General features: G+C 38.3%; 1 protein-coding gene across 2 annotated transcripts; it reads left to right on the forward strand.

Moving 5' to 3' along the window:
* The first annotated feature begins 36 nt into the window (after positions 1-36).
* On the forward strand, positions 37-24,753 carry NPAT (nuclear protein, coactivator of histone transcription). Of its 2 annotated transcripts, none has more exons than XM_068930328.1 (18): positions 37-203; positions 3,457-3,575; positions 5,273-5,333; positions 6,552-6,624; positions 7,116-7,156; positions 8,256-8,486; positions 8,971-9,055; positions 10,212-10,344; positions 10,890-10,981; positions 11,061-11,148; positions 13,330-13,426; positions 13,970-14,095; positions 14,922-16,616; positions 18,664-18,779; positions 18,880-18,988; positions 20,064-20,121; positions 21,420-22,569; positions 23,452-24,753. In XM_068930328.1, the coding sequence occupies exons 1-18, from the start codon at positions 167-169 to the stop codon at positions 23,527-23,529; spliced, it is 4,389 nt and encodes a 1,462-aa protein (XP_068786429.1). In that variant the 5' UTR covers positions 37-166; the 3' UTR covers positions 23,530-24,753. The 2 variants fall into 2 exon arrangements, with proteins under 2 accessions (XP_068786429.1, XP_068786430.1); XM_068930329.1 differs by having other exon boundaries at positions 47-203; positions 8,974-9,055.
* Positions 24,754-26,160: the final 1,407 nt, after the last annotated feature.

Below are 26,160 nucleotides of genomic sequence, written 5' to 3' on the forward strand. Positions count from 1 at the left end.
GGACCTGGAAGCGGATGCGCGGCGGCGGGTTCCGGCGGAAGGGGCCGGGCGGGGCGCTGGCTGGCGGAGTTTCCGCGCCTTGCCCTGGGTGGCGGGGCGGCCGCGCCGCGCCTCGGGGGGCCGCGTTCGCCGCGCCCGCGCCGCCTGCCCCTCCGCGCCGCGGGTCATGCTGCTGCCGTCCGACGTGGCCCGGCTGGTGCTGGGTGAGTGCGCGCGGGCGGGGCGGGCACCGCCGGGCCCGCGGAGGCGGCCGCGACCGCGGCCGCGCAGGGCGAGGGGAGGGGAGAGGCGAGGAGAAGCGAGGAGGGGGCTCCGCCGGCCGCTGACAGGGCGCTCGGGGCGGCAGGCGCGCGGAGGCAGCCGCTGCGCCCTTGAGCCTCGGCCGGCGCCGGGCCGTGGCCGCCCGCCGCCGGGGATGTCACCCGTGTCCGCGGCGAGGCGCAGTGCCTGGGCCGCCCCGGGGCGGTCGGGCGGCCTTGGGCCCCGCTTTTAGCGGGGAGCGCGGCCGGTTCGCCGGCGGCTTTCGGCCCCCGCGAAGGCAGCGGCGGGGCAGGTGGAGGCGCCACGTTGTGCTCGGGCGGGTGCTGCGTCGGGAGCCGCCCGGGAGCGGCGCTGAGGTGACTCCCGGGAAGGCCGGTGGGCTCTGCCGCCTCCTTGTGCGGGCGGGGGCTGGTGGGCGAGACTGGGGGGAGCCTCTGCTCTCAGCACCAATCCCGGTGGTCCAAGAGGCCAGATGAGAACAGGTGAGGGTTCAGCTGGTTTTTCTTTCCCTGTTTCCGTGAGCCGCGAGGTCAGATCGAGAACTCCCTTCTGTGGTGCGCGCTGCGTCCGTGGGAAGCATAAAACAAGTGTTTTCAGGACCTTGACAGCAGGGAGGATAAACTGCTAAAAAGACTTTACGCTTGCAATGTTTGGTCACAGCCAAAGATGAGAGCAAGTGGCCGTGGATTGGAAGTAGGACCCCTATATGTAATAGGTACGCTGTCAGCAGGTACTGGTCCAGGTCGCTAAGATTTCCTGGCAGTTTTCATAGCAAGATGCTGTTTTCAGGTGCACAGACAGCCTGGGCAGATTTTGCCAGTCAAAAACCAGTGAGGCTGAATCTTTTCTTTCGTCTGTCTGCAGTTCTATTTATTTTTAAACGCTACCTGAAACGTTTGTTGTTGCTTTTCGAGAACTGAGCGTAACAACAGAAACATTGTTTTTATTATTGCAAAGTAATAGGATTTTTTTCAAATTCTGTGCATTGTAAAAGAACACTTACAATTTGGCGCGGGATATCTCTTTTTGGCCATTTACTTGCTATACTTTTCGATAAAATTTTGGTTAAGTTGTAAGTTTCTTAGTAAACAGTTTATCTCACGTGCTGCGTAGAGACTTGTAGATAGAATAAAAATTTTGAACGTTTCGCGTGTATTGAGGATGCTCCGTCCTATCTTGCGTCTGTTGTGGCGTAGTGCATGCAGTAGTCCTAGAAAATCTCTGAGCAACCCAAGATTGTAGAACAGGATATTCTTAACAGTTATTTTTGTCTTCTAATAGCGATTGCTCCTCTCTGAGGCATCTGAATTCTGAGCAGATCAACAGGCTTCCTAGCGCAGTTCCTCTTCCTTTTTTTTTTTTTGTTTTTCTCTAGCAAAGTCTTTTTGGTGCTGTGAGTGTTGATGAGTATTGATTTAAGAAACAGAACTAAAATGGTAAGATGAGCTTGCCTGTAGAAAAAGGCATAAGCAAATTTATCGTTTTCTAGGTAAAGAGTGAATGAGTACTGTAAGGTAGACCATAGGTCTTCACATATATTAAGATAGAACAAAATGTTGAATACTTTCTAGTTCAGCAGGCACTCTTCCTTTTGTGCCTCTAACTTGTTTTTGGTAATGTTGAAGGTTGTATATGATTCTGTTATTGTAATGTACGTGCACAGACAATTTAAGTTCAGTCGCCGTTATCTGCAGGAAATTGATGTATGTGCCAAATAGGCCTGTGTGCTGGCATTCAGTCATCCTTCGCAATAGGAGGCTCAAGAAAGAAATTGCAACTGTTTTTTAGCAAAGATCCAGAAGATGGGTTTGATCTGTGCTGGTATGGCTGTTCTTACAGTCGAACTCCCATCTAGCTTAATGCCCTGTCTGTAATACTGGTCAGCAATGGATGGTACAGCAGACAGGCATAAGACTGGCATGTAGGTGTATTTCCCCCAGTGTGCCCTCAGCTTCTAGCAATTTGTGGTTTGAGGATTTTCTAACAAAATGTATTTGAAACATTAAATATGGCAGCCCTCTCTATTCCGCAGGTGCCAACTACATTTTGTCCCATATGGGCTAGCTCGTACATCCTAATGAAACTCTCAGCAGTTATTCTCAAACTGTGTTTAACTTTGAAGTTTATTTGTCGGAGGCCTGTGAGTGTGAAAGCTGATCTACTTTTTCTAGCTATGCTTGGATCTGATAAAAGATATTATGTCTTCATGTGAACTTAAAGGCAGGATTTTTCTATGGACTTTCCTGAACTGAGGCAGGCTGTTTTGGGGTTCTGTGTGAATATGATTAGGTATGTGTATTTTAACTCTTTAAACGATTGCGTATGCAGTTCTGCTACAGATAAGAAAGAAAAGGCACGATATTTTGTTTTATGGCTCTTTTGTTCTGTAATCCTTTACTCAGATTGATCTAGCTTTACCTTTTAGCGTTTAGACTATTTGAAGATTAAAGCGGGATTTAAAATACCTTAAAAGAGCATATTAACTGAGGACTGGGATTTTGAAAAAGTGAACTTTTTCAGTATAGTTCCTGGTAAGATAACTACTGAGTCTTGGGGTAGGGTATATAAAGTGTACAAGTGTACACTAGAATACCTATTAAAAATGAAAATTACGGTAAGTAGAAAAACAAAATACTGATTTTGTAAAAATAATTTTTATATAATGTCATTTTTGGAAGAAATCTAATGCGCTGTCTTAACGATGCATATGTTCTACCTGTTCTGAAGCTGGAGAATTTATGGAGAGTTATTGCTGCACAGCAATGCATTTTATTAATACAGTACTATAGAATTCTATTTGTTTATAAAACTAGATGTTTATAATCAAAACCCATGTGTGAGTTTATTCCTGACTTAAGAAGTTGATATTTTCTTTCTTGTCTGTACAGTGCTATGTGTACTAACGATCAGTCAGAAATTGTTCATATTGTCTCACTTCTAGTCTTGAACAGTTTGTAAATCCAGTACAATGTTAATAATATGTGCTCTTTCTGGTTTTAACTATTAAAGGAATACGTTGCAAGATAGGTGTTCTTTCATAATGACTTCAGTTTCCTTATCTAATGCATGAATCCTTATCTAATTGTTCCAACGTTATATCATATAGTTGGTCGTATTAATGCTTCAATACCTACCAAGCACAACATGCAGAAATAATGAATAAAATAGCAAAGTCTTCTGTCTGATTTATTGCAGGGTATTTACAACAGGAAAAGCTTTTAGCTACCTGCCGTGAATTTATTTTGGAAAGCTCAGATTTGAAAGAATATGCAGAGCACTGTACAGAGGATGGGTTTATTCCGGCCTGCTTGCTGGTGAGTTTGTATTTGTAACACAGCAAGTTAAATTGTGTTACAGCCGCGGAAGAGAAGCCTTTTTTTCCCCCCAAAAAGAGTTTTCAGAGTTTTTTTCAGAATACATATGAACAGTGTAACAGTTGCTTCTCAAATGGTGCTTAAGCTGTTTAGTTTGATGGTCATCTCTATTTCTCAGCATCTTTCAATATTTAACATTACTAATAAATAGTTAAGAGGAAAATATGCCAATTGTGTTCAGCATGTTACATTTAGTCTGCTTCATTGTTTTCAAGATTGATATATACAAGGGTGTTCCAAGCATTTTAATTGATTTCAGGATTGCTCTAGTGATTTATTGAAGATCACTTCCTTTTTTTTTAGATACAGCAGTCGGTAATGTTCTCTTTCATGTAAATACTAATTTAGGTAAGGTGCCTCAGCTTTATTTGAGCGTGTCAAAAATTGGTGAAAACAGCTATGTTTTGATTCAGCTTCCCCTTTAATCAGTATGATCTGCTTTGTGCCAGATGAAACGTGGAACTTTGGGCATGGGTATAAATACAACGTGCAGCTGCGTACGTAGATAGGTGCATATAACTACAGGACAACTTGATGCTTTGCACTTTCAGCATATATGACCTGAGATTTTTTTAGTTAGTAACAAAATTATAGGTTTTGGATATTGCTATATATCAAACTTTTGATATTTGTATGTGTATCTTCTTCCCGTTTTGCATTCCATTCTTCTAACGTACCACTCAATCATGTAGTCTGGGATTTTGTCCACAATATTGAAAGTGTGTGGAACTCTTCTGAGATCAGTGATCGTGATACACGTATGAGCATGGAACTTCTTATTTCGTTAACAAGTGTCTAGTCATCTATACTTTGGGAGCAGTGGGGGAAGGGAATTGAGAACCAAGCTATGGCCAGGAAGAATTAGACTAACAACTGTAAGTAGAAAGGATTTATTCGTATTCTTTAAGTTTTTGATTCTCTTCCTTTTCTCAAGAGATACCTTTTTCCTATTTTTCATAGAAAGGTGATGATATTATAGCATAAAGAAAAAAAACTCACTGCAGCGCAAAATACTTGCAATTCAGTAAAGTGCTTTTGTCAGGCATGTGCTGTAGGAGTTGCTACAAGTAAACAAGACAGAAAGGTACAGTAAACGATAGCAATAATTTGAAAATTTTATTTCTCTGTTTCACCTAAAATAACAGAACAAATAAATATGAAATGAAAGTTAATAATAGTAATTGTACTTTAGGCAACAGCTCTGTTCAGGTTTGCATCTTTGTGCACTTTGTTCCAGGATGGTGCATATTTGTTAACCCAGGGTAGGTGCTCTTAATCTTATTCTTGTGTCTTTAGTCCATAAGAACAAAGACAAGTCAAGCTGAAGTCATGCAGATCTGAGTGCTGTACCAATGGTGTGCAACAAGATCATACACTTAAATTTTTTGTTCAGAATGACATTTTGGTTCATAGATTGTTCTCTACCCCTTCTGAGACAACTCAGCACCAGCAGCTTCAAGTACAGTTCTTTGTGTTTAAGGTTACCATGGTGTAGTCTTTTAAGAACCGTGATAATTAAGTATGCCAAGACTGTCTTTTTCACAGCTTAAATATAATGTGTTACAGTGAATGGAGTATATATATTAGGGAAGATTCTAAGATGAGTGGGCCTTTTTCTTTTTATTTTTTTTCCCCAGTCCCTGTGTGGAAAAAACTTGACAACTATTCTTAATGAGTATGTAGCCATGAAAACAAAAGGTAAGCCTTCAGAGTGAGACTTATTTATTTATATATTTTTGTTGTTTATCTGTCAAAATTATGAGCTACTTGAGGAAGGGACGATACCACAGTCTGTATTTGGACTTAGAGTAATACCCCATCTATGTTCAAAGCTGAAGGCCTTGTTATCATGCAGACGATTAACTGCCACTTAGATCAGAATTTTAGAATTGCCAGCCTATATATTCACTTCAGATTTGAAGATAACTCTTACTGTAATAAAGCACAAAAATTCAATAAAGCATGCAGAAAGTATGGGTGTACGATTGTAAAGTTGTTTAGCTGTTTATTGTGAGATAAATAACAAGAGAGAGTCCTATGGCATGACATGTTTCTTGTCTGGTTTGTAAAACTAATTAAAATTCAAAATAATTTAATAGTTTGCGTAGATGGCAGAGATGGAATTAGAACTTTTCAGTTTAATTTTTAAAAGCAGTTTTGAGTGTCGGAATTTGACCTAGTCTTACCAATTTTTCGTATGTGTTGTGTAATCAGATTTTATTAAAGTGCTTGGTTCCAAGTCTTGTAGTTAAGAAATACCATGAGTATTTGATTAAGAAATATCATATTTGGCATGTTTTTGGGTTTTTTTTTTTTCCTTTCTCACTATGTTTAATAGAAATGGTTACTACGGCACAACGTAGTTTTTTCAAAATAATTTGTACTTGGCATCTTGAAGAAAATGGGTCTGTCTACCTCTTTCCATTTTTTTTCTTTAATGTTCTGTGCTTCAAAAATACCAGTTTTTTCACTGTTTTGGGTGACACCTTAAAAGAAACTATAACTTTTAAAGAGCTGTCCCCTAGATTAAAATTTTCAAAAGCACACAAGTGACTTGGGAGTATAAATCCCATTTTCAGAAGGGAGTTTTATGAAGCTGGGTTAGCGAGTTGGCTCAGGGTCCAAAGTCACATGAAGATTCCAGTGAGAATCATCAGCATGAATGTCTCAGTTTCATTTAGCGTGCTAAAACTAAGCGCTGCATCCATGATGACTGTATGTTCATATCAACCAGTTATTTTTTTTTTTTTTTAAGGAGTTTGGACTCTCTAATTAGCAGGATATTAAGAAGGCCGCTAGACACCTAAAATTAAATGATATCTGAATAACTCCAAAATAATTATTTTGAGTGTGATTTTACTTTTTCTCAACATGTATCTATTTTAATACCTAAATTTTTTTTATGGTTTATTTTAGAAACAACAAATGAAGTTCCAGCAATGATGTCATCTCTGTGGAAAAAATTAGACTATACGCTCTCTCAGATCAGGTAATACAGCCTTGAAATCAGGAATGTGAAATTTTGCCTTAAGAGTGAGGCTGTATGTTGACCAATTCTTCTTCTATTCGTATCAGAATGGTTTCCGTGTTTATTATTTCTGAGAAATGGTGAAAGATGCATGATCTGAAAGTAAATGGCTGAGTAGACATCTCAAGAATTTAAGCTTGGGCTAAGCAGATAGGAGGGTGTTGGTGTGGTTTTGTGTGCGGCCTTCCTGTCATAAAACAATATACTATGTTTTATATAGAAACTGCTGCCATTGTGGTTATGTAATGAGAAAACTAACAGTAGGCTTTATTTGAAGAATCTGCAGCTATCGTTTAAAACAAAAAACAACAACAAATAGTCAGTCGATAAAGCCATCTTAAATAGTGCAAAATTGGTGCCAGACTGAAATTTGCCATATGATACTCTCGCAATGGGTAGTTGGGTGTTTCCATAGAGCTCCTTTTATTTATGTCACCCACTTTATTTTATAGGAGTATGCAGAGTTGCACGGGATTTTCTGCTAATCAAAGGGGTAAGTAACTGAATGAGTTGCATGGGATCAACAGGGTTTATGTTCAGCCTATCTGTTGTGGGAACTATGAGGGAATGCTACAGCAATCAGTAATTTATCCATATTCTTAAGAGCAGATTTTAATCTTGTCAAATCTCTATCGCAATGACTTTTCAGCATATGCCTGTTGTCCTTAGGGCAGTCTGTGGCTTACTATGATGATCAAGAAAGGAAAATAAGAAAAGGCTTGCCTCTGGCTAGGTAGCGTTTTCTCCTCTGCTGAAAAAATTTTAGAGGTTTATGCAATTAAAAGGTTTGAAAGCTGCTGCTTCACTCCTGAATTGGTTGACTTAATTTGTGGTTCACAGAGGAAGTGAAAATATAACCGGTCTAATTGTCATGCAGTTTCAATTTCATAGAAGAGGAATTTAAAATCATATTATAATTTTAAAGCAAATATTTTATACGTGTACAGACATACATTTAAACAAAATTTGAAAAGTTATACTCATTCCAGCTAGAATTGTGTTTCCTTCATTGCAAAATCTGGCAAATGAACTCCCAGAAGAGAAAAGTTATTTTATATTTGCAAATAAATTTTTATCTTTGTAGTACTTCTGCTGGGGAACTTGTGTGAGAAAAACGAAGGTGCAGTATGGGTATTGGCCGTTCTTGGACCTGAGACTCAGTAGATCAGGTGGTGTGATGGTGTTTGAATTTAGCAGATTTGGTCGGATAAATAATTGCGTAATTATATTGGCTTAATTATTTCATGTAAGGCCATTTATATAGATGATATATAGTGAAATGTCATGTTGGTGTAATTTAGTCCAAGAAGTGTTTAAGCAGTGATACGAGCACCAGTAATACTGGTAGCAATGTCTGTGTAAGTGATCTGTACTTCTTTAATTACATTGGCTCAAGCCTGTAAAACAGAAGATAGAAATGGAGGTTGCTTACTGGTTGAGTTTCAGAAATTAAACATTTAAGCATGAACAAGTTTTAATGGAGCGTCCTTAATTAGATCTAACACGTCGATGTCCAAGGACGATTACTTGGATAATCTGCAGCCTTTTTAAGATAGTGTCATATATTTTCATCTTGTCTTTATTATCTCTAGCGCGTACAAGAAGTGGAATTGTAGAAATGAAAAGACAGAGAATACTTCAGCAGTCAGCTCCTCCAAACTCAGGATTGTTGTCTATAGCCCATCAGTCAGGACAACAGAGTTCCTCTTCTGTTATAGCTACTCAAGTTATGCATAGGCCAGCAATAAATCAAAGTATATCACAGACAAGACTGAATACCTTGTTTGTGCACCAGTCACAAACACAGGACAATAAGATCAACAGTAAGTTGCGCTTTTTTTAACCTTTCTATGTCTTTGAAAAATTTGTGTGTAAGTCACCTTTGCTTAAAAAAAAAAAAAAAAAAAAAAATTCCAAGAGATTCCTGCTTTGTTCCCCTGACTGTCCAGAATGGTCCAGGTGATTAAAATAAAAGGCATGTCCAAAAGATAAGTAGCTCTTGTATGTTTGCTAATGTGGGTTTGTAGTTCATAAGTACATCAATTTGTCATTGTTCTATCATGTGTTCTCAGCCTCTGCCCAAAAGCTTGTTTTATTAGATAGGATATCACCTGGACATTTTAAGATAAGTTTAAAAGTAATGCTTCTCATTTTCACGATAGTATCAAATTATTTTTCGTGAATTCCCAGCAGCATTTGATTCAAACATACTGCATAATCTGTAGATTTATATAATGCCTTACGAATGTCACTGGAAAAGATATTGGCGTCATGATTGATTAATTTATTTATTTATTTTTAATAAAGCAGGAGATTTCATACACATTCAGGTTCCAGGATCACAAGAACGAAAGCCTCATTCAAACTTGCTATCTCCAGGAAGACGAAAAAGGTGAATACTTCTTTCAGATGTTTTAGAGATTGTGCAAAGTTTTAAACTCGTGCAAATTTTTCTGAGTTGGTAGACTGTTGCAGGTTTAAGGTCCACTGACAGTGGCCAGCGTCTGATACTTCACGGAGGAACGTCTAAGAACCTAACATTAGATTGATAGGAGGCTACGTGTGTTTCTTGCTTGCATACAGCAAGCCTCTACGTTATTTCTTAGAGTTTTAAAGACAGGCAGAAAGCTCTGAAGCCTGAGCTGTAATAATCCTTCCAAAATCAATTATGAAAAGTATCAATATAAATATAAATGTATGAATGTACATTTTTTTACATATACATGTTTTTAACTTAGAGAAGCTATTGGCTCTGGTAAATTTTGATAGCATGAACATGAAACTTTCTGCTAAAAGTGCTATGAAAAACTATGTTTTGCATAGATCTTTGATTCTAGTGTCCCTTTGTTTTTAATGAGGCGAGAACTATGTTTTCTAGTCTTTTTCTGTTCTACTTGTTGTCTTTATCCCTGAATAAATCCCCATCTTATCAGTGCTTTTTGCCTGTAAATTTTCCAAATCCTTACTCATTTTTACTGTTTCCAAATCCCCTCTATTCCTGCATGATTTCTTTTGCATGTAGGTGATTCATTGCCACTGCTGATTGTCATGGTGGTTTCAGAAAGGATCACACCAATCATCTGATTTAAAAAAAAAAAAAAAAAAAACCATATTCACCATCTAAGTTCTTATGCAGCCTAACATTTGTTAGCTTTTTTGACAACAGTTGTACCTTGAGAGTTTTATTTTCAATGATGATGCCCAAATCACTTTCCTGAGAGGCAGTTAATTAGAACCTGTACGAACAGTTAATTTTTTTTCCATCCATTTTGCGTTATTTTGAATTGTGGGCATGACATTCAGTTTGTCATTGTGCTCTTTTACCCACTCTTTACGTATATTTAATTTTGACTTATTTTTATGCGGTCAGACAAAGTACAAGATAATGAAACAAGTGTAAAGTTTTATTGTGGCTACAATATGTGGTTAGTTTTCTGTCGATTAAAATATTTCCCTTGCTGAGGAAGAGGAGGAGGAGAGATTTGATTAACCTCCATTGTTTGTTATGTTCTCACAAAATATGTCATAAATTTCCTGAAATGCTTCAGTGAATCTCAGAAGAGGAAAAGCACTGCAACATCTGCGCCTCTTTCAATAAGTAGAAGTTCTCAAGACACTGATGAAGTAATAGCAGAAAAAGAAAGTGAGCCACTTCAAGAATTCATAGATGGTAACTTCCCAGTGAGTATACACTTCTGGAAGGTGTTTAGATTTAGAAAACAAATTCAAATTAAAGAAAGCTAGTTCCTTATATGTTGCTCATCGTAAGTATTATAGACATCAAGTTTAGAAGTTAAATGTATTGTTTTATATTTTAACTGTCTCTGCTTCTACTCCGTATGGCATAGCTACATATTCTGTCAGAATATAGTAATTTTTAGACAATGAAAATCAGAAAGCACAATAAGCCTTGCTGTGCTTCAGGAGAGTATGAGTATAGGAATGTTTTGTGATGCTTTTCATAGAGATGTTCTTCAGTCATGGACAACTTAGTGGACAGTAAGGATGCTAGACAGTCAAAAAGGTAAGCCAGTTTTTTCAGGAAGAGAATGAGTTTGCACTAGCATCACATGAAATAGTTAAAATAGAGATTGTTATTGTTTTCTGTTACTACAAAGAGTGTTCTCTGTGTTGAACTGATTTTTACCAGTAAGTCAGAAATTCACGTTCCTTTTGTAGCAATGATAAAAACAGGTATCTGACCACTTTAAAACTGTGCTTTCCAGCAACTGGTTATTGAAAATGCCAGAGAAAAAATCCTGAGCAACAAATCTCTTCAGGAGAAGCTTGCTGAGAACATTAACAAAATCTTGGGCAGGTAATAAGCATACATATGAAATGTACAGGTGGTTCCTTTTACTTTATTTTTGAATTCTAAACTAACTCCTGTGTTCCAGTGATGGCAATGTCACACAGGCTCCTAAACAGACAGACAGTGGCCCCACGGAACAAGAGACTTCGATCGATGAAATACTTGGACTTCAGGTAGATGTGGATTGCCCTATTTATGTTTTTTTGTTAGCCAGCCACATGAGAAAGATCACTTTTTGGGACTATGCTGAACCTCTGTTTACTGCCTGATATCGGAGATCAGTCTTCTTTCTCTCATCCTCTTCTGATTTAGTATGAAATCTATTATTTCTATTATTTTTTTCTATGATTTTTACAATACAGCTAAGCCTGTCTAATGGCTAGTGTCTGCCCAAGGGATAGTCCCACTACTTTCCTTGCGTAGGTGCTAACTCCTATGTAGTTGTGTGGTGGTGGACTGGCTCAAGAAGCTGAGCTGGCAGGAAAGTTGTATTTTGTTGGAGTGAGTTTGAGACAGTTTAGCACTCTGAGCTTCTTCCTAGCGCCTGTACAAGGTACCAGAGGCATGCAGCAGGGTCAAAAGGCAAGGGAGTGGATCGCTCTTGGCGGTGGTAAGCTGTTAGGTTGCCCTCAGACTGTGATCCAAGTACGCTGTTGCACGGTCATCAGCTGCTTGCTTTGGATCACTGGATCTATGACACCAGTAATTTCAGAAGCTTCTGGCTCGGGATCCTGATCAATAGACTTATAATGAGGAAGTTTTCAAGATAAAAAGGAAAATATCTTGCAGCTTCTTAACATGTTTATTCTGGTCTGATTTTTTTTTTTTTTTTTCTTTCCAGATTTGCTATTAGTTAAACTTTGGCCATCCAATGTAGAAACAGATACTGTCTTTGGAACCTAAATACAACTCAGTATTTTCTTGCTTTCGGAGGATAAATATATTCTGCTTCTACACACTTCCGTTTTAATGGTCTCCCTCCGCTGTCTTGCAGCCCTTGAGCTGGCAATCACAGGGGCCCTTAATGACGGAAAGAATAATCTCATAGTCGTCATGAAAATGGAAGGAGAGTTTAGGCAGTTCATTGTTTTCAGAGTAGAGGTGTTTAGTTTTTAAATGCTATCCTCTGTCATTTGGTGATTTCCAATGGATATTTGTTGAAATCCACAGTTGAAAAGCTGTATTCCATTTTTCTGAGCAAAACAGAATCAAAGCAGCTTCTTGGTTGCTGAGACAAAACAATCAAAAAAGCATACCTCGTGGACTGTGCCGATTTTAATAATCGGTAACCCAAAGGATAAGTGCTTGTGTCATGTCAAGTGAGAAATCTTGAAAACGTTAATTTATAAGACACCCTAGACCTAATTGTGGTATGGGTAACCCAAGTTCCATACAAGCCAAAAATTCTTTACGAAGTAGCTAATGATTGAGTATGGCCTAGAATAGTTAGGCTTTTGGCTGATATTTTGCATAGTTTTCACATCAAAAAGGCATTCTTAATAGACTGGTTTCCCTTCCGCTTTATCCACAGGAAATCTTGGGCTCATAGCACTCTCCAGGCTAGCGGTATCAGGTCTACTTCTCACCAGTCAGATGTAGAAGTGTATGCAGATATCCTAGGAAAAAGCATGTAGTATTTTCTGGATCTTTTTCATTCACCCTTAAAACCACAGTATCAAGGGTTGTAAAGTGCTTGGAGGATCTCCTGAAGGCTGGGAGAGACTTTCTGCTTGAACTCTTCAGTTTGTACTGACTGCTCCACTCATTTTCCTCCTGGCTGCTGCCAAACAAGTCAACTTGGCTTGGGAACCTTAGAGCAGTGTCCCATGTAGACATGCCTTCTTACTGCCTTTCATAGAAAAGTAATTGGAGATTATATTGTAGAACATCGAATGGATAAATGAAATAAAACTTCATTTTTTTAGCATTGTCTTCTGGAACTTTACCTAGTCGATCATAATTAATGAATTATATGCAAAACCAAGAAATCAGGGTTAATTTGAGGATTTTTTTTTAATCTTATGGCTGGTTAGCGTGGGCTCACTCTGTTTACACCATCTGTATAAGCTTCCAGTATAGCCTGAGATTTAGTCTTTGTTATGTGGAGAATATTCTCATAAGCATATGCAGGGTGTAATGTCTGACGAAGACAAAAAACACTTTAATCACTAGGTTTTTTTTTTTTTTTTTAAGACATTAAATTCGTGGAAGAAATATTTCCAACATTAGTCTTCATGTTTCACTGCTGAGCAGAAATAATAGAACTAAAAACAATTTGTAAATAAAACAATTTTTTTTTTAATTGAGTATGAAAGTAATTGTCTGACAGTTGTGTATGTCTTGTTGTTTTTCAGGGTGAAATTCATATGTCAGAAGAGGCGATACAGGACATTCTAGAACAGACAGAATCAGATCCAGCTTTTCAGGCGCTCTTTGACTTGTTTGATTATGGTAGGTATACTATTCTCGATGTACTATTATTATAAAGCATCATGAATGATGAGGTTTTACAAATGTTTCTTGAAGAAGCAAGGTAATTCAGCAGATTTCTTTTGCAAGAGAAATAGACTCTATGGCATTTGCATCCCTCAATTCAGAATGAGATACTCATATGTCTTTATTTGTGGCTATAAAGTAGAGCGTTTTCACATAGTTGAAATTCAGGTTTTGTGCTACTCGCAGTGATTGTTTTATTGCTGCTATTTTAGACTCTTCTGGTCCAAAGGGTGATAGTTCCTGTTTGTTTTTCTATTTTGTTGTTGTAAATTCTTCTACTTGTCTAATCAGGTATATCTTCAAGTACAATGTAAGGTTGTTTCTATGCTATTGCTGGATCTGTAATAAAAATAAAAGTAGAACAACAGTTGTTCTTTACTTAGTTTAGGATGGGATTTTTGAATTTAAAATCCATATGCTTCATTTAAAAATGTGTTAATTACTTTTGTGTGTAAAACGATGCATTTAAACATTCTTGGTGCTTCATTTTGAAAACAGGAAAGAACAAGATAAACAAGAATTTATCTACTGGTATTTCTGGTCAGAATGGAGTAGAAAATACAATCCTGGTGGATGAAAATAACCTGGAAACACTGGAAAGTTCTTTAGGAACAGAAGAAACTAGTAAGTGTAGGGTTCCCCTCCCCCCCAGATCTCTTCTAGTGTGTTCATTTTTATTATGAGAATACTTTCAGACAATTTGATTCTATATATCAAAGGCTTCATGTTTTCGATGACAATACCCAATCTGAAGTTCACATTTCATGGACATACAATTGCACCTAGTCTATCGGAGTTTCAGACTGCTAAATTTAAAGTAGTCCATCAGTGTACTTGTAAGTTGTGCTTGATGAGCTCCTGAATGAAATCAGAATGTCTGCAAAACCCATTTACTCATTCCAGATAGATACTCTGCAATTTTCAGTGTGGAACATATGAAATAAATATAAAGATAGTATTTTACATTGAACCCTACTAATCTTTTCTCTCTGTTCTGTAATGTACTGGTTAGTTAGTACACAAAAAGAGTCTTACTAAGTTAGAGACTAAGTATACATAGGCATACTAAGTATGTCTAATCTGTCTACTCTGTTCTTGACAAGTCCGTCAGTAGCAGATATTTAGAGAGAGTATATGAGAAATAGAGTAAGAGGTCTTTTTCCTGAGATGTTCTTTTGAGCTTCTGGAAATCTGATTTAGTGACTTCAGCCATTTAGTTATTACATATATACTTATTTATGTACAAACTGAATCACCAGATCACCTGATCTGTCCAGTCTAACCAGATGTTTTCTACTCAGCTTAAAAATAAGGATTAGATGAGTAGTGTTGTTCCCATTTAGTTTTGTGTGAAACAGTTTTCCATTAAAGTGATTTGTGACTGTAAAAACCCTGTAATAGAATCACCTGCTGTAATCATTATGGAACCAATTTGGTCTCTATTTTACAGGTCATCATTCTAGAGAATCTCTATCCTGTAAAGATTTTCATTTAGGAGAAGCATCATGTGCCTTGAAGAATAGCGTTAATGATGATGACATGGCTAAGAAAAATACAGCCAATGAACAGCTGCATGGAAATTGTAGACCAAGAAAGCAGGCTGAAATGCTTAAAACAGTTACCACTGAACAAATTGGAGAGCTTGAAATCCCTTTTGACTCTGTGCCTGGTTTGACTGAATCTACCAAAAGACATAGCTCTGATAGTCCACATAATGAACACTGCGGAGATACTTACAATGATAAAGAGTCAGCTGCAGTAGCGTCTGAAAGTGAAAGAGCTATGGAAACCGAAAAAGACACACTAAGTCATAATGCTCAAAGTAGTCCTGGTTTGGAATACGTTCATTCTGGTAGTCCACAGATTTCTTTAGTTTCACTGACAAATGGTACTGCAGCCAGCGATCACAGAACACAGTCTAGAAGTAAATGTCAGTTATCACCAGATACATCGCTATCTGAAAAAGCACATGTTAAAAGCCCTTCTGATGGGAGTCCTGACCACAGCCTACTGCCAAGAAAAAATAATTCATCAATTTCTAGCCAATCAGCAGATTTAGGAAAACAAGAGGCTGTAACAAATGAGACAGCGACATTACCTGGTGTTTTACAGCAGAGTTCTAGCCACCATTCCAACTGTCAGGACCAGGGTAAGCAGTCAGACTGTGCTGCCAGATCTGCTGTGAAAATTTCAGATCTTGACAAAACAGAGTTGCAGCTTGAAGTTGTTGATACTTCTAACAAACCTTATTCAAATGATCAGCATACACTCAATAACCTTTGTAAGAAAGATTTTAACTTCCCTTCAGGGCTATCAAACTCAGAGGGAACACAAGTGGAAATGCAAGAACCTTCGTCTTCTACAAAAGTAGATGCTGATAATGTTTTCTTCTCTTCTGGTGATGATGCGTGTACAGAAATTTCTGTAGCATCCACTGAAAATAATCTCAGTACGTCCGAAATATGCCATTCCCCTCTCCCAGAAACTGCATCCTCCACAGACGAGTCTGGCACCGAGGCCAAAAGTATTAGTGGTGTGTCTTCTAGTAGTCAGCCAATGGATGTTGATCCTTCGAATATAATGTCCCTCAAAATCATCATCAGTGATGATCCGTTTATTTCCTCAGACACTGAGTTAAATAACGCTGTTTCCAGCATCACAGGAGAAAATTTGCCAACTATAATACTATCTTCTCCGGCCAAATCCCCAACCAAAACTGCAGGCCTGTCCAAACGCCTAACTTCAGAAGATACTGAAAAAAACGTGGATTCAGCCTTGGCAGAGCAGAATCTTCTTGTACTTAGACCAAAGGATCCTGTTGTCAGCTCAGTTAACACTCAGAATGAAGATTGTACTGTTTTTTCAGTTGCTGGTGCAACTAATCTTTCCAAAGAAGGGGGATTTATACAGTTGATGCCAGCAACAAGCACAGCTTTTAGCAATTCAAATAACCTTTACATAGCCACCTGCGTGACAGATCCGGCTACTCTGGGCACCGCTGTAACTCCGTCGAACGTGGTTGTGTTGCCCAGCAATTCTATGCCACTTGCAGCCCAAGCTCCAGCAGTACAGCAGTTACGGACTCCTCCTAGATCCAGCAATACATTTGCAGCAAGCCAGACTGTCTCTCCAAACTTCCCACAAGGTAATCTAGTTTTAAAAAAATCACTGAAAATTTGTTGCATACATACAGCTGTTCTCACTTGCTTTTATAAATGCACTAAAAATAAATTTTCAAACAGTGCTCTATCTGCCCCTCGAAACTAGCCAGGAATTATGTATTTTCTGACTATATTATTTGTTATTAAGAATGAAGTAAAAATTACAAGAGTCTTAGATTATGCTGCTTCAAAAAAAAAATAGCCTTATAGTTCAGAAGCTCACGTTACATGATTTCAGCAGTGGTAAATTTAAGGATATTTTGGCTTGCAGTATAAAAGATGACAGTATTTCAGCTAACGTTACCTTAAACTGCTAAATAAAGCAGTGGAATGTTCTGCGTTACTAGGTACATCTTTTATTTATCAGTGATAATTTGCATTTCAGGAATGCTGCTTCTAATGGCCAGTATTTGACCAATTCTGATCCCATTTTAATGGAAAAAAAGTCACAGAGGTCATTTTTTAAATATAATAGCTTGAAACAGAAAGAATGAGTATATTGCTAAGAGAAAAAGCAGGCTCACATATGCTAATGTTTTGTTTTATATATTTGACTAAATTTTGTTACAACTCTTTAATATTGTTAATACTCTTTAGTATTTGTTTATTTGTTTTAATAAGGTTCCTTGCAAGTAAATTCCTGTGTGTCGTGGGTACTCATATTTAGTCTGGATACCTGGCTGGATACAGATAGACTATCCAAAATGACTTTCTTGTGTCTCCCCCTCCCCACCCCCCCCCAAAAAAAAAAAAAAACCACTAGTTTACACTGTGGAATTTACCTCAAAGTACTCAAATATTTTGCTTGTGAGTATGAATTTTTCTGTGAAAGAGTTGCACCGGTGAAAACTCTAGTACATCTAGACAAAAGTAGAACATTATTTTCTTTCCATAATAATGCTCTCCTGCTGCAAGCATTTTTATTAACACAGTTTTAATTTTTAATTTTAAGTGCTTTTCTAGTGTTAAACACAACCATAAATATAAACCGCTTGCAACCAGCAAATTGCAAGACTTCTTTCCAAAAGTATAAACTTGTCACAGTTATCCTCGAACTTCTGTGTGATCAGAGGTCAGTACAACATTGTGTGCAGAATCTTCAGAGTGCTGGCTTTTTTTACTGTTAGGATTTCTTTATGCAACTATTATCTTCAGCTTTTTATCATAGGAAGAGAAATAGAAATATGTCCATTCTTCTACATTGGATATTTTTTCCTGCATGTGTTCATGGAGCTGAAAGAAAAATATACTCTACGCAGTTCATCACTTTTCAGTTAACATGCTATAATTAATTTCCCTATTTTATGATTCCTATGTGTCTGGTAGCCATAATCTTTTACAACCTGTTAGGAGACTGGATTTGATTTAAAGCATTAAGTAAGAAACTTTGGCTTACATCGTCTATATAAATCTCATTATGCTTTTTTTTTTTTTTTTTGCTTTTTTATCAATTGATTTCAAGCCCGCTAATGAACTATGGTGTTGCATTTGACACCTCTTAGCAGCCAGGAGTATACATTAGATATCTGCATATAGACAAAACTAGCCTTTTTCATCTAGTTTTCCAGTCCTAGGACGAAGGTGTTCTGCTGGATGCACCAGAAGATTAAAAAAAGAATTGTTTTTTGCTATCAACTTCTGGGCATGCTAATTGTGGGGAATAGAATGCAAATACTTGGTTATGTTTGCTAAACAGCAAGATGAGCTATGTAATGTTACTTTTTTGTTTTTTAAATTCATTATAACTTCAAGCCTTAACATAGGTATGTTGTACTTTAAGCTTCATTTTGAACCATTTTTTAAGGAGGAAAACAAAATTTAATTTAAGAATCCACTTAAAACTAAAAATAACGCTTGTACTCATCTTGTTTTGTAAGAGTCGTGCTGAGGAGCCTACTTTTCTTTAAAAGCTAAACCTTCTCTTGCCACAGGTTTTGACCATGCATAATTTTAAGAAATCCTGGCTTCGTGCTTTTATTTTCACTGAGGTGTTTTATTTTCTGTATAATTTTAATCCCTTTTTTTTTTTAGGCTCTGCTATTATAATTGCATCTCCAGTGCAACCTGTCTTGCAAGGAATGGTGGGAATGATCCCTCTCTCAGTAGTGGGACAAAACGGAAATGCTTTCTCAGCACCTGCTCGCCAGGTAGCATGTTATAAATAAATCTTCTATCTTTTCAAAATTAAAGCTGAAGTTCTCCTTAGTCTTTTGGTAAATTGTAATGGGATATTTTGATTCTTTCAAGGTTCTACATATGCCTGTAGCAAATCCAGTGTGTAGCAGAAGTGTTCCTAAACTACCTATCCCTCCCAAATCTCAGAAGATCCCTGGAGCAAGAAACAAGACTAATACAGGTACCTGCCTTGCATTTTTGAGAAGGGCAGAAGTGACAGTTCTGAAGACATGTCAGTTTTGACTGAAAACACTTTAAGTGCCATTCTCCTCTGCTAGGTAGCAGCTGGGGTGGCTTTGAGAGAGGCCTGTACCTCTCATTAGTAACCATATTTGTTCAATTTACAAATAAGAACTGCCAGCATATTAGACAATTCTTAACTCAGGATCAAGCTTATTGTAGAAATTTAATGTTTCAAGACCCTAATGCAGTTCGAAAATTGTACTTTTCTTTATGTTTCTGATTATTTTGCCTCTCATTGGTTTACTCTACATTGGTTAAGTGCAGTTTACTGCTGCTGTTGAAACTAAATTGCCCTGAAATACCAACAGTTCTAAACAGCTGTTAAGGATAAATATATTTGATATGTATCTAAGAGTACATTTTTGTATAAATAGGCAATATTGCTCTATCTCTTTTATCTTTACCATTTCCTATAAATATACATGCGTGCATTCACTTCATTGGGAGATTGTTTCTTTAAATAGTAGATTTAAACAAGTCTGGAATTTAATTTGTTTCTCAGTATTGGGACAGGGTAAAGAAAAATAATTGAAAATTAAAAAATCTTGTTTGAGTTACAAGAGCAACCTGTGTTTCAGCTTGTTTGCCTCTTAAAAAGAGTAGACCTAGCCATAAAAGTGAAAATAGAATGAAGTTGTAAATTAAGAAAAAGGCTAGGATTTCATACTTAGTCTGTATTCTGATTAGGCAATGGGTAGCTGAGAGTTGCCTGTAGTTATATCCCTCTTTCTGCTTGCAAATTCCTGCTGTAAGATTCATAAGTGTAGTTTAATTCATTTTTGTCTTGCCAGGCTTATCTATTATCTAAGATTACGCAGCAAGCTTCTTGTTCGTACTTAATTGGTGAGCTTTGCTAATCTATTAGTCTGTAAATCTTAAAATTAGGAAAATGTTGCGAAGTTTTATTGCTGGATTTCTTTTTTATTGATTCTGTATTGTGGGAAAAGTTACTGTACCGTGAGTTGATTTACTTGGATTACTGCAGTTTATTAATGCTTCATCTGTTGTTCTAGGAAAATTGGTAACAAATGTGGCTGAGCCTTTGAACCATGCAAATTCTCGTGCACAAAGGTTAGTAATGCTAGTTATTCAAACTTGCTTTCTTTTCCTTGCCGTGGATTTCTTTGTGCAGTATGGAGGAAAGGGGAGGGGGAGGTGGTATGGTTCACGGGAGCAGATCGACCGCACCAGTTAAAAGGCGTGCTGAAAGGCTTTATTAAACGCTGAACCATCGATCGAAACAGGTTCCGGGAGCAAGAGAGGATTTCTTACTCTACGTTGTCATAAATCCATTCAGTAGATAACAACAAGATAACTTTTGAATAACTATATTAGCAATGTCTCATTTACATATATTTACAGAAACTTTCTACCATGGGTGTAATACGTACACGCCACATAGGTATATTGACACCACACCGGGATGACCAAGGGTACAGACAGACAGAAATAGTTGTAGGAAAGAAAGATAGATGCCCGGAGAGGCCACGTTGGGCAGACGTGCCTTCTCCTCCCCTCCGGTATGACACCGGGGGGCTGCGTAGGCCGCAGGAGGGAGGTGCGCCATGCCCCAAGGAACTTACGAGTTTGAAGTAGACGGAGCTCTCGCCTGGGTGGCCGCCAGTCTGGCGCCGTGGGCGCCCGCGGCGCCCCCTTGGCGTCCCAGGCCAAGGGGGACGAGGGACGTTCCACCGCTCCTAGTCTCTGTGTCTCCCGCTGGTCGGGCGCCGGCAGTCCCGCTGCCTCGGCTCCAGTGCCGGCGTCTTCAGCGGGGGTTTAGCCTTTACCAAGGCTACTCGGCTCCTTCTGGCCTTTAACAAGGCCGCCGAGCGTCGTCTTCCCCGCGCGGAGCTCCTCGTCGTCTTGGATTTCAGCTCGCTGCCACCACAACAGCGAAACAGCTGTTCTTTGTAGCCCCAAAGCAGCGGGCCACGTAGTCATAGGCTTTCACGTGGCAGTTTGGGATTGGTTCATGTTGGATGCCTTTATGCAAATTGCAGCCACTTTGGCAGGAGCAGGAGGTTCTGTTGGAAGATACAGCAAAGAGTAGCTACCTTTTCATTTTTTCTAGAGCTCTGTTGCGTTTCCCCTTCGGGGAGAGGCTTTTCCAGGCTGAAGAATCCTAGTCTGCCTAATTGTTCTTTGTACAGACTGTTTCATACCTTTTTACCTTCCTTGTTGGCCTTTTCTGAACTTTCTGCAGTTGTTACTCCTTAGTCCCAGTCTTTATATGTTGATCAAATATTTATACTTACAGAATGGAGAAAGCTTTAAATGGGTGTTTTGGTTGAGGGGGAACTTGCAGCCAGCTGAAACAAACTTAGTAAGAAAAAAATGCATTGCTGAAGTATTTTTACCTCATTTTTCAGGACTGGAAATTCAGACAAGCTTATCAGTGCAGAGCTAGGAAGGAAAGTGGAGGAGAACTTACTTGTACCAGCAGAGAGCACGAGCTCACATTCAAGACAAAGTGAAAGTCACAGGAGAGTGCTTTGCTTTGATAATGTCCTGCCCACTCCTGGAGGAAATACTCAAATTCAGACTACTAAGAGTTTACCCCAGAAAGAAAGGAATGAAAATACTTTATTTGCTGTTGACTCTGCATCTTCTGCTAAAGCACAGGTGACAAAGAGAGAGAAAGATAAAACGTTGCCTAGAATTCTCTGTAAGCCAGAAGTTGGTAGCAGCAGAAGTGTTTCTGTGAAGGAGCCCCAGCCTGAGCGGAAGGTGGTAACTGCAGGGCTTCCATTAGATCCTTTCCACAAGACTACAGCAAATAAAGAGAATGAGTTACGAAGAGATAGTGATGAAAAACAGAAGAACCAGGACGCTGCCAAACTCTCAAATGGCCAACAAAGCGTTAGCTTATGGAACGAAAAGACGGTTGCTTCAGTGCAGGAGCTGAACAAAAAACAAGGGTCATTGTCAAACGGGAATAGCAAATCTTCAGCATCTGTTTCTCTGTCCTCAAAGGAGCCAAAACGAGAGCCAGCTAAAGTTTCCAACCAAGGCCTTTGCTTGGCAAGTCCTTTCACTAAACAATGTGTAGAAATGTTGCAAGACATTCAGTGGCATAGCCCTACTAGTAAAGCAGTTGAAAATGGAGAATTACCAGTACCCCGTACACCATCTGGAGTTGGGGACAGGCACACAGACGATACTACGGATAGTGTAAGGACACCAACCTGTCGGCGTTTCAATGAGGACAGCACAACACCTAGAATCATGGTCCCTCCTGCTACTCCAGACTTACCTGCCTGCAGCCCAGCTAGTGAAACAGGTAGCGAAAATAGTGTCAATATGGCTGCTCACACACTGATGATACTGTCACGGGCTGCTATTGCAAGGACTAGCACTGCAACTCCACTGAAGGATAATACTCAGCAGTTCAGATCTTTAAGGAGTACAGTAAAGAAAAGGAAGCTAGAGGACTTGAATGAAGGTGAGAGAAATTCTCGTTCTGCAAATAGAAAAGACCTTCAAAGCTCTCCAACACCATCAAAAAAGAAGAAAATAAAGGCGAGTACAGGCATTTACTTTTCATTTAAAATATTAAATATACAATAGACTGAAAATTATTTATAATGAGATGGTTCAGAGGTGCTAGTCCAAATCCTTGACATCTCATAAATATTCATCAGTTTTAGTAACTTTGCCTCTCAAGTCCATTTTGAATTAACATAGTCTTAAGATTTGTGTACAGTGCTCAGATACACAAGTAACTCCCATCATTGACTTTATGCACCTATCTGTGAAAATCAAATGAATTATCTTAAAATATGACTGAGTGGCTAAATTCAAGCTGTTGAATTTAGAAACTAGGCTAACTCACACTAGGTCTTACTAAAATTCAAGCTATTCTTGCATTTCCCCTCTTCACGGCCAGGACTAGAAGGCCATATTTTGTGTATTGCCAGTCTCTGTAGTCTATCAAACCTTACCTTTAACTTGGGGATTTGATTTAACGGCAAATAGCACAGGTATAGGTGAGACGTTAAAAGGCTGTGTATGTAAATGATCAAAAGGGAGGGAGACGCATTATAATTCTAACTCATCATACTTACTAACACGTATTCCTGAAATATTATGAATGAAAAATGCTCAGCTATTTATAGCAACGTACACGTTACAAAAGCTGAGAGAGATAGTGTGTCTGAAGTCTGGGTGGGCTAATGCTAAAGTTGAGAACTTTTAACTATGCCTGTCCTGTAATCATGCAGTTTCCTTAGGGGATATGCACAAGTGCCTATATGTTTCAGTGTCCAATTTCTGAGTGAGCTTTGTACAGTTACTTCTGCAGCGTGGCTAGGGAAGGATAAAGAAAAAAAAAGAATGTTTAGAGACAGCCTCAGTATTCTCAAATTCTTGGTATTTCATGCAACTACTCTTCTTCTTCAACAGAAAAAGAAGCTGCCAAATTCTTTTCCGGCAGGAATGGATGTGGACAAGTTCTTGTTATCTCTGCATTACGATGAATAAAAAGATATGAACTGTGACTGTATAAAGCCAGTGTTCTATGCTGAGGTTTTGCATGGGAGATTAATTCTTAAGGATGAGTTGCACTTTCAGTGCACTGAAGATTCACTTTATAGCAAAATCATGCTGTTTCTGAAGCAGGTTGCTAAGTCTGTAAATATCATTGAGTTGGTATATGTTTATTTTTGAAAAAGCACTTGCATAATTATAGAGCCATTTAATTTGCAAAATTGTAAATTTGTATAAATGTAATGTACGAAAAGTTGTAAGTAAGTTTCCTGTTACACACCATGTTGTCTGCGTTCTGCTGCATTCTCTACTTACTTACCCTCTGAACTGCTTCATCAATTTGTGAAAAAGTTGTGAATTTGAAGGCAGTGTTTGTAATTCACTGTTCTAAGACATGGACAGCTAATTTTTGCCACTTTCCATTGTCTTGTTGAATCATAAAGAAACTTCAGATGTAACTGACTTGTAGTAACATTATCTTCTGTTATAATTGTAAAATCCATGTTTTAAGGCTTTGAATGAATTATTAAAAATTACATAAATCTAAGGCAAAAAAGTTCTCTTCTAATGAAGCTTTCCCCCCAACCATTCAGACAAAAAAATTAAATGTGTGTAGGCCTAGTCTGTTTCTAGGAATTACTTACACAGTACTTGCTACATAGGATGTTTTTGAATGCAAAAAATATTGTAAAATGTTGTACCTTCAGTATGAATATCTAAACTGTAGTGATAGCCAGAAAAGAACTTGAAAGTGTTCTATTGCAAGAGTAAATTCTTTGAACCATCTTTTGTACTGCTGAAAAGGCATTTAGTAATGTTACTTATGCTTTTAGCCAGATACAGTAAAATTTGCATCTAATCTTTTGGTTTATCATAGAAAGTGGTCACAGCTACTCTACAAACTCTCTTCAAGACCGATACAGGAGAAGCTCAAGCTACATTTTAGTACTAATTAGATGAAAATTAATACACTTAAGCCTTGCTCCAGTACTGCAGAATTTTCTCAAGTGGTGTTTCCTCCTTTGTTCTCAAATTGTTGAGGTCTTAAACAATGCAAGTTTTCTTATGAGAGAGCTGTACAGCAACAGGGCAACGTTTCAAGATAGTATACAAGGATTCCTAAGGAACCAATATTATGCAGTAGATGTTTATATTAAACCCATCCAATAATTTAATACTGCATAGCATTTACAGCTTGAATAAATATTTTTGTTTTAATGAAGTTGTGTGTGTCTCTTACCTGACTGATTAAAATAATAAGTAAGCAAGCTGCTTTGTGGAAATTATATAGAAGTGTTATGTAACTATAAATCAGTTAGTTATTTTTGAAGACAAGAAGTTCACTATTAACACTCAGATCTAATACCAGTAACTGTGAGAGACTGCTGGGGCAGGCAGCAGTGAAAGGCAATCTTTGCAGCAAGGCAAAAAAAAAAAAAAGAAAACCAGTCTATTTGTCTTCGGTACATGGTGGCATTTTATGCCTAATAGTGGACTCAAGGGTATTCTGATTTTAAACAGATTTGCTACTTCAGACAATGTAGTTCTTTCATTGGACAGCTAGTATCTACTATAGTCTGACATTTTCAGTTCAGGTGATCTGGTAATATTAAAGTAGAGAAGTATCAGTATACTTAGGCTTTCAGAAGAAAAACACCTTACTCCAGTTTCAGAAGTGCGCAGCTTCAGGGTGTCATGTGGACAAACACTTTCTAAGTCTTGCATTAGAAATAGGTATCAGACATGGATTAAAAAGTTAATTTTATTAGTATGTAGCACTTAAATCCCACTACTCATTAGATACCTCTACAAATTCCTTCCTTCCCAAAAACAAAAAACACCCCAACCACATCAAGGTATATATTCCTCTTTCCATCCCCAGTTTTAGTAGGTTTTACGATTTAGAACAGACTATGAAAGAATATTCACCCTCTGGCAAAAAGCCTACTATAGAAACTGTATGAACTTTTCACTAAAGCCTTGATCAGAATTCACTGCCTCCAGTAGAGTATATTCCTTTTTCCCCATACTTTAAAATGAATCTAAGTTTCTGCTTAACTGTGAATTCAAGAATGCAGACAGATACTTGGCAGCTCTTACTGAAAGAGCAACAAAAGACACTGCACCTTTTTTGGTGCTGACTATGCCGCTATGCAAAAGCACGTTGACAAAATGTGATATCAAAGCAGCTTAAAGCAAACAAAAAAAAAAAAACCCACACTATCATATTTTGAGGCTAAATCCACCTTAGCTATGCCATATTATTACTTATGTTTGGCAGTTACAACACAATGTCTTCCAGTTTAGTTTGATACTATACATTAAGCCGGTTAAAAGAGGGCTACAGCAAGCCTCCTTTTTTTGCATTTGACATGGTGTGCAACAGCAGGGAGGAAGGAGGGGAAAAAAAAACAACCCCCCCACACACTCTCCCCCACACACCTTCAGATAAAGCTTCTCCCTCTACCCCCACCATGAAAGTCCCTTAGCAGTATGTAATAACTTTAAAACAGTAAGTTATATAGCTATAAGAAATTAGACTTAGCTGATCTAGTAGTAGCACTATATGACTTACTTAAGGGAATTAATTTTCAGTACCATAAGTCATTGACTGAGGAGCCACAC

This window comes from Struthio camelus, chromosome 1, assembly GCF_040807025.1.
Source record: "Struthio camelus isolate bStrCam1 chromosome 1, bStrCam1.hap1, whole genome shotgun sequence".
Taxonomy (NCBI): domain Eukaryota; kingdom Metazoa; phylum Chordata; class Aves; order Struthioniformes; family Struthionidae; genus Struthio; species Struthio camelus.

Excerpts from the sequence above, each read along its gene's own strand:
- NPAT (XM_068930328.1), top strand. The coding sequence starts at position 167 with ATGCTGCTGCCGTCCGACGTGGCCCGGCTGGTGCTGG. Across the intron at positions 5,334-6,551 it reads TGTAGCCATGAAAACAAAAG|AAACAACAAATGAAGTTCCA; the intron begins GTAAGCCTTCAG and ends GGTTTATTTTAG. Across the intron at positions 8,487-8,970 it reads ACAGGACAATAAGATCAACA|CAGGAGATTTCATACACATT; the intron begins GTAAGTTGCGCT and ends TTTTTAATAAAG.